Raw genomic sequence first — 13,089 nt, forward strand, 5'->3', positions numbered from 1 at the left:
TCCCTCCTCGCCGCGGACTCCACGCGGGGAAGCGGGACCGAGGGCCGGGGAGAGACACCGCACGGCCGGCTGCCACCCTTCGGGTACCGCGTCTCCTCCACCGATGCTCCGGTGCGGTGAGATGCTGCGGGTGCTCTGGTTTCACAGAATCATGGAATGGTCTGGGTTGGAAGGGACCTTAGAGATCATCCAGTTCCAACTCCCCTGCCCTGGGCAGGGACACCTCCCACCAGAGCAGGTTGCTCCAAGCCCCATCCAGCCTGGCCTTGAACCCCTCCAGGGATGGGGCATCCACAGGGGCTTCTCTGGGCAACCTGTTCCAGTGCCTCACCGCCCTCACAGCAAAGAATTTCTTCCTAATATCTCATCTACATCTCCCCTCTTCCAATTTAAAACCGTTCCCCCTTGTCCTGTCACTGCACTTCCTGACAAAGAGTCCCTCCCATCTCTCCTGTAGCTCCCTTCAGATACTGGAAGGCTGCTATGAGGTCTCCCTGGAGCCTTCTCTTCTCCAGGCTGAACAACCCCAATTCCCTCAGTTTGCCTTCACAGAGGAGGTGCTCCATCCCTCTGATCATTTTTGTGGCCCTCTGCTGGACCTGTTCCAACAGGTCCATGTCCTTCCTGTGTTGAGGACTCCAAAGCTGGACACAGTGCTCCAGGTGGGGTCTCACAAGCGCAGAGGTGTTGGTGGATTTGGACGACTGAAAAAAGCTGGTGTTGATGCCCAGTTTCTCCCCGATGGAGTAAATCCTGAACAGAGACAGCATGAGTGCAGAGTGTCAGGTGTGAACAGGCTCCAGTGACGTTCATGATCTTGCTTCAAGGGTCTCCATATTCCCATTGCTCCGTGCCAGCTTGACACAGAGCTTGGCACAAAGCAGGGGTCTCTCAAGAAGGAGAATTTGGCAGAAAGTGGGGGTCTCGCCATGGGATGCACCAGGGTCCAGCTGGTGGGGCAGGCCCATCAGAGAGAGGGGACAGCACAGGAGCAAAGAGCCCAAGTGGGGCACAGACCTTCATTGCACTGGTAACGCAGAAGACAGCAGCAGAGCTGTTTTCTGCAAGAGGACGTATCCAGCCCTTTCCATCTGGCTTTACAGAGGTGCATCTCCCAAGATAAGACTTGTGTCAGCTCTCCAAATGGTTTTATCCAACCCCCTACCGTGGTTCACAGCCATGGACAAAGCATGGCAACGAGCTTGCTTGACCCTACCTGTCCTGTTCCCTCCTTGCTTCTCCCTGACCTCCTCATCTTCTGCCTGAACCATGGCACTGCTGCTGCTGGCAGCCACGAGCCACCCTTGTCCACTTCCCCACATCTCTTTCCTTTGCCCTGTGCTGAGCTCCCCTGCTGTCCCCTATTCTCCACTTCTTCCTACTTCTCCCATCTGCTCCAGCTCTGCCTCTGGTGGATTTTCTTCCCATTCCAGGAGATGCTGCAGCCTGAGGGTCATACGTGTTTAGCAACAAAAGCTCAGCCCATAGCAAATAAAGGGAATTTGGCTTCCACCCCAGGTTGAATCTGACATCTCCGACCATGCTCCTTCATCAGCAGCTGTTTTTCATGGGTCATGCAGTTCTTCTTGGACTTCTTTGTCTTTTTCTTCCCCCTTCTCATGTTCCACCACGAAAGGGCAACTCATGCCTGGGCTTTTGCCACCGTTTCCAGTGCAACACAGACATCAGTGGGATGAGGCAGACCCAGCCAGGGCACATGGAGCAGGCATCGATCCTGGGAGGTCCCAGTTTGCCTGTGGCAAGCTCAGCCCCACCGTGCTCCCCAGCACTTGGGGAGAGATGCTAGGGGACATGAGGACCATGAAGGGGACATTCAGATCAAAAGAGCAGCTCAGGTTCCAAGTGACCCAGGCTGAGTCTGCACTATGGAAGAAGATAACTCCAAGGCAGGGGCTCACGTGCTGCCCTGCAACCCTCCAGACATGGCTTGGCAAGCTCCCCGCCGTGGTTTTCACCCATGCCAGCTAGCACTTTCCCAGCCAGTGCCCAGGCCTGTTCCAAGTCAGGGCTTGTGCCAGGGGCTGTCCCTAGACGGCCGTTTGGATGTGACCACGTGGATGTGGGACACATGGTGCAGCTTGGATTAGAGAATGGGGCCCGTCATTGCCTTGGCTTCTTTTTAGTAGGATAGATGTACTGCGAGGTGCTGGCAGATGAACTGTGAAGAAACAGGGCTACAAAAGAGTATCAGTGACAGTGCAGAAATGAGGCAAGTGTTCTGCAAAACCAATTCCCACATCGCTCCGTCCCGTTTCTTTTTTTTTTCATCCCCTTTTATTTATTGTGCTTTCACTCCTCCTGTCTAACCCCTGGCTTCACGGCTGCCCTCCTGACCATTCGCCTCCTTTTTCATCATCTTCTTTCTGCTCTGGGATGTCCCCCCCCGCCTCCTTCTATCCCTTTGACTTCACTTTTCTGATGCTTCACTTTTGTTACTTCTGGTCCCCTTTGCCACTCCCATCCTTTCTGCTCCGTACTTAGCATTTTGGCTATTTTTTTTTTTTTTTTGTTCGCCATGACCCAGTTCCTTCCGGAGCCTTATCATGACTTTTTTGTTTCCTTTAGCCCCTTTTGTGCCCTCTTCACTTATTCCACGCTCCTGCCTGCTATCTCCAATCAGCCGCCCAGCTCCAGTTTCTTCTCCGCCAACTTCTGCCCAACCCTAGTCCCCCAGGCTCTTTTCTTTTCTACCCTGCTGCATTTCATTGTCCTATTTTCCTTTTCTGATATTGTTTCCACTTCCCACATCCCCTCCTTGTGGTCCCCAGTGCTGCTGCTGCACGGCTGCCCTTTCCCACTCCCACCCCGCTGGTTTCCAGGGTCCCCTGGCTGCTCCCGGAGTGTCTGTTCCCTTCCTGCCTTTGTCTCTCGCTCTGTCTCTCCTCTTCCCTCTTTGTTCTCAGTTTTTTCCTCCCTTGGCCTCCTCCTCTCCCAAGGGAAGGTGGTTTCGTACTAACGCAGAGCTGCAAGGGTCGAGCGGTCTCGAGAGCAGCTTCCATCAGCCCCGTTTCATTCCTACCTGCTGCTTTTTGCGCCTTTTAACGCCTTCTCTAAAATCGACCCCCCCACGGCTGCTTTCCACCCTCGCTTCTGTATCGGGGGGCTGACCCCCAGTCCTCTGCAGCCAACAGGAGCCATTCCCCCGGCTCCGGGGACCTTTCAGGCAGCACGGAGGCTGGGGGAAGCTCACACCCTGTTGTTATCACAGAATCACAGAATCTTCATGGTTGGAAGGGACCTCTGAGATCATAGAATCATAGAATCATAGAATTGCCCAGGCTGGAAGGAACCTCCAAAGGTCATCTAGTCCGACCTCCCCGCAGTCAGCAGGGACACCCCCAACTCATCGAGTCCAACCACAAAAAAAAAAAACAAACCCCAAACACCAATGAAAAATACCCCTCTCACACACAAACCCCACAAACAGACACAACCCAACAACCTTGGGCACTAGAGCATGCCCTGAAGTGCCACGTCTACATGTTTCTTAAGTACCTCCAGGTTTGGTGACTTCACCACCTCCCTGGGCAGGCTGTTCCAGTGCCTGACCACTCTCTCAGGAAAGTAATTCTTCCTCATATCTAATCCAAACCTCCCCTGCCTCAACTTCAGACCGTTTCCTCTGGTCCTGTCATTATTTACTTCACCCCAAGATTCATTGTCCCCCCAAGACAGCGATGCTCACCAGATGGTAGCCTACATAGGTAGTAACAACAATCATAAAGCAGGCAGTGCTGCTCTCCTGCCTGCTTCTCGAAGCATTAGGCACTGTTGCTCAGGGTGTCCCCTTGCCATTTCAGAAGACAATGCCATTGTTCAATGCAGCTAATTACCAGGACAGTCGTTTGAGAGAATGACAGAGCATAGGGAACCGAGAGGATGTAGCAATCGTGGTGCCTTATGCAGTTGTGCTGTCGGATCACTGTGAGGGACTTGAATGTATCAAACCCTCTCAAGAAGTTTGGGTTTTGATTGGCGTTGAGAAAACTGCGTGGAACCAGATCTGAGGACCTCAGGCAGGAGCGGGCACCTCGTGGGGCAGTGGGTGAATGAATCACGCCCGTTAAACTCTCAGGAGCTCAGCTTCGGAGCTCAGCAAAGGGCGTAATAACAGCAGCAACAACAATAAGAAGAGTGAAATAATAGCAGCCACCAGAAAAGAAGAATAGCATTTTTTAAGATGATTTCCTTTCCGGTTTTCTCAACAATAAAAGTTGGCTGGATTTCAGTTTATAATTGTATTATAAATATTTTGTAACATTTTTTTTTTATTATTTCGAATACATTTTTTCCAAACTAAAGCAATTTGGGGACGCTTTCTAAGCTGCAGTTTCAGAAACATCTTCATTAATTTCCTTGTACTAGAACACACAGATTTCACATCTTTCAAATTTATTTATTTCTGTGAATTTCCTATTCTGGGGGGGAAAAAAAAAAGTAAAAATCACCAGAGGCAAAATTTGGCAGCCAGGAGACGGCGAATATCAAGTGTATTTTTTTTTCTGCCCTGGAAGTTTAATTGAAATTTCTTTGGTTATAACCACAAAATGAGCAGCACCGTTGAGGACTAGTGTCAGAGGTTAAAATTCATCCCTGGTGATGAATTTTGTGGTTAAGCCAAGGCCTAAGCACCCTTAGGTTGACCTCTGGTTAGTGCGGAGCTGATCACTCCGTAGACAGTCCTTCTCCATCTCTTTTTTTTTTACAGATAGGTTGTGGCTTATTTTAACACGAGTGATCCATCGTGGGGGTTTTATTTCTGCAAACCAAAATCGTTCTCTATTAGGGTGACTAGAAAATGTATGCACTCAAAAAGTATGGGCTTCTTCCCCCTTTACCACAAAAAGCTCTGACAAGGCTGTGGTCACACCACATGATCAGGGGGTAGGGGTTCCTACCGGCAGAGCAGTTAGCACAACATTTTCTGAAATGCCCGTGTAGTCCATATGAGCTGGTTTTCAGCGAAACACCAGCCTCCACAAGCCTCAGCTTTGAAAATGGGACTTGTCTTTCAGAAACTCCAGATCTGAGGCATCAGACTCCCTCGGCTTTTCGCTTCCTCAGGCTGCACCTCTGCCTCCTTGCAGCAGGGCTGCTGAAAATACCGTTTTTCAGCACTCCCTACTAGCAGGAATATTTGTTTTCAGAAGGTAGATTTTCACCCAGGAGTTGCTTCCCCTTCCCCAGGTGGACCTTCCCTTGTGAGTAACAAGCCAGCTCCTCTCCCTGCCTCCCGTGCTCCTGGCTGAGAGCATCCTTGGGGAGGGAGCACCACGCTCCCTTCTCTGCTGCCTGCATCCTGAACCATCACATTAGCCAGACATAGATTATTTTTTTTTGCTTAACGCAATAAACCATCTTTTTTTCTTTTTTTCTTTTTTTTTCTCAGCATATTTGTTTCAGCTTGCCCACTCTCCAAACCGATAACACAAACCTTGAAGGTCTAAATGGACCCAGAATTTTAGCTGTGAAAACTGGCGTGTGAGCTAACAGGAGGTGAAGGAGCGCACCCAGATAAAGAGGGTTGCTTTAGGAGAGTCTGAACCAGCTGAACCTTGTCAGGGTCCTCCAAGGAAAGTCCTGTTTCATTTTCCAAGCGTCCCGTGAGGGATCTGTGCCTCTCCATGGCCGGGATCATCCAGGGGAGTCCCCCACGCTCCAGCTCAGGGGAGGCTTGTGCAGCCCCACGGCACGGGGACGGGCTTTCCCATTTCTCTTCCCTTTGCTCCTGCTTCTGGTGGTTCTTCTTCTCACAAGAAAAGTAGCAGAGCTAACCCCTGTGTGCCACCATTGCTTTTTCCAGAGGTTTATTTCCCCACAAACCAGCGGCAGCGTCGCTTCTCTGCAAGCCCTCTGCATTTATTTTTTAGGATTTTTGTCACTCTCGTAGATTAGAACCATATTGTCCCTCACTCCCAGCTAAAAACTTAATATATGGGCACGGAGAGTGAAGCCACTCCTGCATTCCTGGTGCATCCAAACCCATCCTGACGTCAGGGAAACAAACTGCAGCGTATAGAGCAGGAGAAGGGGAAGGGGTCTGCGAGGGCAGCTCTGCTGGCCTCCGCTCCGGAGTAAAGAAATGAAAATGATGTAGGAAATTGTTTTTCCTGTTTAGAATAGGTTTGGGTTTGAAAAATCGCTGCTAGCTTTGTAAACATTAAAATAGAAGCAATAAAGATGTGAAATTTCACACAGGGGATCTACAATGTTTGCGTAATTATAAGCATATGGTTACTTTACTTGAGGTCTCTGTTATACTTTTATTTACTAGTGCTTGGGGAAAACAGAGGTTCTCAAATTTAGTGTTTATTTACATGTAGAGGGAATGTCACAGTCCCCCATTAACCTGTCATAATCTGTATTGCTGTCCCGGAGCTCCAGCTATACAAACTGAACCCCCCGTTTTACTATCATTTCTAATTTGTTCAGCTATGCTGCTAACTCGGACAATTTCTGTCATTTCTAAATAATGTGTATTTTCCTGCCGGTGGCGGGATGGGAACCCCGTGCCGCCTCGGCGCCGGCTCATTTCAGCTCTTGGGGGGCTAAAAGCGAAAGGCTGTCGCTTCCATGCAGCTTTCTCTCTTCTGAGGAGTTTGGTGGCACTTTAATTTATTGTTTGCTGTTTAATCTGACTTTCCACTAGGCTGCAAACCCAGCCCCGGAGGATACTCGGCATTTCGTCTTCGCTGCCGAGTATCCACAATTCCTAATTTTGGAGGACACAAAAGGACCTCAGCCCCAGCAGGATCCAGCCCTCCGTTTGTGGGCTGAATTATTCTATTTGTTGTCTTTAGTGGCCGTACTTCTAGGGCTGCTCTTTGCTTCAGAGCTGTGAGTGCAGGAACTCGTACATGAATAGTAACTTCCCATCTTAGAAAAAATGTGGAATAATTTCCCTAAATTTCTTTCATTTTTACATTCGACATAGGGATACTTAAAATCTTGATAAGGTAGATTTAACTGGAGGTTTTGTGGGTTTTTGGGGGGGTGAATATCCCAACTCAGGCTTCCAGTTTCAGCTTTGCTCAGGCTGGTGCTATGAAATGATGTTCTGTCAGGATCACAACCACCCCTTCTGCCCAGAGAGGGACAGGGACATACAACAAATCCATTTATTTAAAAAATGAATGATTCTGTACAGAGCACTGCATCACCACAGCTTGGCCTAACAGGATGAAGGAATTTAGTTGTATCCTTTTATTTTACAATTCTTCACTCACTGCTCTCATTTCCCTCTCTTCCCTCCCACCACTTCTTGGGCTCTTTGAGCACGGCAGCTGGGTTTTCTTGCAAGCCCTGAGATGACTTTAAGGCCACCCAGTTACTGCCCTGCTACCAGTGTTGGGATGCAGGCCAGCAGCTTACCTGAGACCCCGAAGGTGTGGGTACCAATCTCACCTGTAACTCACGCTACCTCAGGAGCTTCATTCCATCTCTTCTTGCTGCTGCTTCTGTCTCATTCTTTGTTTCAGCTCCAAATTCTTTAAGACAGGAGCTTCTTCCCGGCATAGCACTGCCATTTAATTTTTGTCTTGGTAAGGAAAATTTAATTTTTCCCTAGGTGTTGTTTATTGATGTCCAGGGCAAGGGCCTCTGTGGTTCCCTGCAGCCGTTTCCCCTAAAAAACCCCTTTAGGAGCAGCCTGGGAGTCTCGCCCCATACAGACCCAAACCAGGGAGTGCCAACGAGTGGAAACTTATCCTTGGGAAGCACAAAATTCATCTTGTTAATGCTTTGGTGTTGGAAGGAGCTGTGCTGCAGCAGTCCCCAGCCTGGGGATGGTTCCTGATCTCTGGAGGTTATGCCATGGCCACGAGGGAAGGGGAGGCACAGACTGAGCTGTGTGATGGTGAGAGCCCTCATGTTAATTCCACTTTTTTTCCCCTCTACTCTGTTTTTTTTTTGTTGGTTTACCGAGGAGGGAGTGAACTGCAGAGAGGAAGAGGAGCTGATCCATGAAGGAGAGGAAAAAACAGGCTGGCAGAGGTTTTATAGCAAAAGGATAGCCGTTGGCTGGATCTTCCCTCTCACTGAGAAGATCAGTAAAAAGAGGGGCACCCTTTGTGCAAACTCACCTCCATCTCAGAAAGCACCTCCACATGCTGCATGTTCTCCCTTTCCCTTTGCATTTCCATTTTTGCTCTTTAAAATCTCTGTAATTTTAAAAAGCTGCTTTTCCTCTCCCCGGTCCAGCGTGAGAGCTGGGCACAGGGAGGGGAAGAGGCTGGTTTTCCCAAAGGGAATCAGTTAAACTCTCTCTCCAGGGGGGCAGTGTCACAGCCCAACAGGTGTTGCTCCCAAATTAACTCGGTTGTTTTGCTGAGTAAAAGATGATTAAACAAGCGGTAAGATGTTATCGTTAGAGGCTTCCTATTAAACTATGAGTATAAATACTGGCACAGGGAGGATAAAGCTTCCCCGAGCAGAGCGTGTTAGCAGCTAACGTTTCCTTAAACATTGTCCACGAAATGCATTTGGCTGACCAAAAATGTTTATCAGCGCTACCTCCGAGGAAACCAAAGGGGTTTATTTTCGGCTCCTCTCACTGCCTTGTATTTAGGGCAGTCATGTGGTTACCTTTTACACAAAACTGCATCATTAAATAGATTCCCCAAATGATTTCCAACACCGCAAAGGAAAAAGACTAATAAGAAAGAATGCTGAGGCTGAAAAAGAAGCGCCTGTTGGTCAGAGCTCAGCAAAACCCTCTCCCCTATAGTGTATTTCGATTCTTTTTCAGTTTCATCGTAATTCTGGATTCCCGTATGTGAACTGCTTGCTCTGGGATTAATTAAATCAGCCGGTCCAATCCTTGAGCTACCGACTGGTGTGGATGCTCAGCCTTTATTCCTTCTTAATGTTTTTTGGGGTTTGTGGTTCGGATTTTTTTTTTTCCTCCTATATGTAGGAAGAGCTGTGGCCGGCCAGCACACCACCAGTGCACTGTAGGGAAGAAAAGAGCTGTAAACCAGGAGTGGATGTGGGAGCATCCCTCCTCCCTGCTGGTGCCCAGGCTGCCCTGGCACAGGGGATCCCGCTCCTCCTCCTCCTGCCACCGCACGTGGCACCGCAGCAACGGCAGACTAAAAATATTAGCACGATTAAAAGCAGAAAATGTAGACATCGCTTTTATCCGGGGTGTTCTGTCTGTGCCAACCCAGCAGGAAAAAAAAGCCCTTTAGGAAAGCCGAGCTGAAATTGTGCAAGCAGTGCAGATAACAACCCCTCTGCTCGCCGGGGATGAAACAGAGAATAAATGTGCAATACTTGGGGAGGTGCTGGTTTGCCTCTGCATTTCCAAAGTCCGGAGAGATATATTCATTCCGGGAGTGAGCCCAAAGCCACCCGAAGGCAAGGGGAGTCTTGGCTGGGGCAGAGGCTCGACCTTTTTATGGCAGGGCTGCTCGGCAGTGATCAGAAAAGAGCTGCTTCCCTTCAGCCCGTGTCTCCTTCGCACGGGGAAACGCGTAAATGTTGCTCTCGCTGACATTAATGGGAATTATGGTTGCAGTTTAACTTCCTCACATGCCAGAGTATCCCATAAGCAACGGTCCGGGTGTGGGTACATGAATTAGTTCTTAAAGCAGCACACGTTTCTCCTCCTCTTTATAAAAGACCAGGCACTCTATAACTGCTAAGAACAGGCTGTCTGAAAGGTGTTTTATTAACTTAAGTTGGGGAAGAAAATGAAACTGAAAAGAATACGACTGCGTATTAAACTCCATGAAGTGGTCATGACAACTGGGGATCTCGGTATCATAAAATTTTAACAGCTGGATGCAATCAATGGGGATTTTCCATTTTTCTTTTTTGTTAAGCTTCAGAAAGAAAGAGGGGGGGGGGGGGAAAGAAAAAGGAAAAGCTTCATTTTACTTGAGCGACCTCTTTATCCAGCTCAGCTTTCTTTGCTTAATATCAGAAGTTGTCTTTACTTCTCCATAAATCTCAGCGCTGCCTGCACTCAGCCAATGCCATCCCCTTCCCGGGGCAAGGACTCCACAGCAGGAGGTGTTCAATATCCTCAACAGCAGCAAGACAAGGAATGGAAACCAGAGAAATGCACGTTATAGGAAGACGTCCCCAAAGCGTGAATACGATTTTTAGATCTTACCAAATAATTGACACCAATTTTGTGCCTCAAAATTCCTCAAGTGTCATTTGTGCCTGAAATCCCACAGTATTTCTTCAGCAAAAGGACTAAGTTTCAGGGCAAGTCAATAAAAAGACTTCACTCTTGGGCAGGGCATCTTCTATTTAATCACATGAAATCACAGCCTGGGCTTTCCCTTGTCTACATTTCTTTTTGCTCTAGAACTGCTTCCTTCTTGGTGATGTCAACACTTGCTCTGAGGTAGCTGAAGAAATATCTCACAGGCTGGGCTTTATCAGAGCTATAGAAACGGAGAGCATTGGCCAAAAATAATGTAATGAGCTTCTTCCAAAAAAAAAATAATATTAATGCATATGTTTAGAAAACAAAGCCAGAATTGTATATAACTTACTGGAATCATGTTCCTTGATAGCTCCATGGAGGACTGCCTTATTCACTCAGACAGTAATGGGATATTATTGAGCATAAATAAGTTTGATGGCTCTCAGTCTGACTCGTATGGCTTTGCTCAGGCAGCCTTGCAAACGAGCATGTTTCCTCAGTTTGTTGTTGTTTCCGTGTCTGTTAAAATGCAAACCAACTCCAACCTTCTGACTTCACCTTCCAGTGGTTACATGTGAATGTTTGTTTACGAAAGTAACTTCATTTTTCATTTGCCAGTGCCTCGTGAAGCTTACAACAGCATCCACACATCTGAAGAAAATCTGGTGCTCTCACTGCGCTTTCAGCCCTTCCAAACCCCACGTGCCTCTGAAGTCGCGAGTTTTCCAGCGCAGAGGTTCTAAAAACCCTGGTTTTTAGAACTGTGGAGACCCCTTGGCTCTCTCGAGGGACTCATAGTGGGGCTCAGAGCAAGGCAGGACAGAGCAGCGATGCTCCGTTAAGGCACCCTACAGGGTAACCTGCAAAACAAGCAGATGTCAGCCCAGGGAGTTTTCACCTCCCAATTCCTTTGGCAGGTTGCCCTAAATCTTGTTTTCCATGTTTCTCCCACAAAATTCATTTGGAAACACCTGTAGGAGGGCCAAAATAAACATCAGCAGATGGTGATTGGAAAAAATGTCATGGTCTGCCCTTTGCCCAGGTGCCTGGGAAGAGAGGGGAGCACATCACAGGGACACCTGGCAGCCCCCGGAGCAGTGAGCCACGGAGAAAATGACGCCACGCTGGCTGGATTCGGCCACTGCTGGGAGCTGGAACGGGGGTCTGGTCTCTGAATTTGGGGTGAACGTGTCTGCGTTGTGCTGGGCTTCTGAATTGTGCCCTTGCTCCAATAGCAGGTGTCTCTGAACTAGATGTTATCCACTGCTGAGTGACGTTGTGAAGCTGCTGCAGGTGCCTCGGGCAGGGATGGGAGCTCGGAGCCATCAGCACAGAAGAAAGAGATCAGAGGGGAGAGCTTGTCTGTAGAAGATTGGTTCATAGTAGGGCCACGCCACAGTGCCCCAATTTTAGGGCACTGTGATGTATTTTAGCAGCACTGGGCAGTGAGAAGTCTTCTTCTCCTGTTCCAAGAGAAAGTGCTACCTCAAAGGGTCCTTGGGGAAATCACTGAGCCTTGCCGTGCAGCACTCAGGATGAACTTAACATGGAAAACCTGGGCAACCTGGGAATAAACCCTTTCAGCACAGCATCTGTCCGTCTGTCTCTCTGTCTGTCCTTCCCTCCCTGCTCCTGGGGCAGCACCCTGCATCCCTGCATCCCTCTGTCCCTCCATCTGTCCCTCCGTCCCTCCATCCATCTGTCCGTCCCTCCATCCCTCCATCCATGCCTTCAGCCCTCCATCCCTCCGTCTGTCCTTCCATCCCTCCATCCCTCCATCTGTCCCTCCATCCCCCTGTCCGTCCATCTGTCCGTCCCTCTGTCCCTCCATCCCTCCGTCCCTCCATCCCTCCGTCCATCTGTCCATCCCTCCGTCCATCTCTCCATCCCTCCATCCATCCCTCTGTCCCTCCATCCCTCAATCCGTCCCTCCATCCCTCTGTCCATCCCTCTATCCCTCCGTCCCTCTGTCCGTCCCTGCCCGCTCCCGGGGCGGGCGGGGGGAGGCAGCGGGGCCGTGCCCGGGGCGACAGCGCCACCTGGCGGGCAGAGGCAGCCGCGCCGCCGCCCCGCAGCGGCCGGATCCCCCGTGGGACCCCCCCGCCCCGTGTTGTGCTTTCCCTGTTGTCAGCGCACTCCTGCCATAGGGGCACAGACGCACTCGCCATGCTGAGCACCTCCCGAATGCCCCTGCGACGGTCACACAGGCCCTTTTGGGGAGAGTCCTGCTTGATTCTGTTAATATTTCCTGGGGAAGGGCTGTCCCGCTGAAGGGCCCTGACTCCCTGAAAGTCTTTGACCTCATTTCTGTGTTCGCTTCTTCTACATGCTCATTTCTGTGCCCAAAGCAGCAGCCCACAGACCGATTTCTGTGTGTGATGCTTGTCTTGCACGCCTCAGGGATCACACAGGGATGGGAGCGGTGACACGAAGCAGCTACAGGGAGCAAAGAAGATAAAGGCTGAAACATGGGGCATCCAACCTGGAAATCACACAGGCCATTCACAGTGCAGGGGAATGATGAGATGAGGGCCCTTCTCACAATGACAAAGAGGAGAAGTGCAGGGCTATGAAAAAACGAAAGTTATTTTCCTACACTTAGTGTAAGTCCTGAAATCATTAGAAGTTTGGGGAAGGGCAGCTCAGTATGTGCTGGTCCGTGGGTGTTGTCAACCCGATGGGTGCAACAGCTACCCAAGGGGCTCAAAGGCCTCCAAGGACACGCAAATACACCCTGTGAGAGCTCTGCCCGAGACTGCAGGCTCACAAAGGTAGGCAGCAAAATGATAAAGCCAGTGTGAGCTTCAGGAGCAGCTCTGTAATGCCTACAGACCCGAAACCCAAGAGCACATACCCTCCTGAGGCTGTGCCAGAGCCAAAACCCTGCCCTGTGTGTCACTCACCAGTGT

General features: G+C 49.7%; 1 protein-coding gene across 1 annotated transcript in view; it reads right to left on the reverse strand.

Annotated features, from left to right (window-relative positions):
• Nucleotides 1-770, reverse strand: part of GDF6 (growth differentiation factor 6) — a 12,884-nt gene extending 12,114 nt beyond the window's left edge. Inside the window, exon 1 of the mRNA XM_014965204.1 lies at nucleotides 675-770. Within this exon, the coding sequence (XP_014820690.1) occupies nucleotides 675-770 (96 nt within the window). The remainder of the gene's footprint in view (nucleotides 1-674) is intronic.
• Between the last annotated feature and the right edge of the window lie 12,319 nt (nucleotides 771-13,089).

This window comes from Calidris pugnax, unplaced genomic scaffold (assembly GCF_001431845.1).
Source record: "Calidris pugnax isolate Ruff unplaced genomic scaffold, ASM143184v1 scaffold41, whole genome shotgun sequence".
Lineage (NCBI taxonomy): Eukaryota > Metazoa > Chordata > Aves > Charadriiformes > Scolopacidae > Calidris > Calidris pugnax.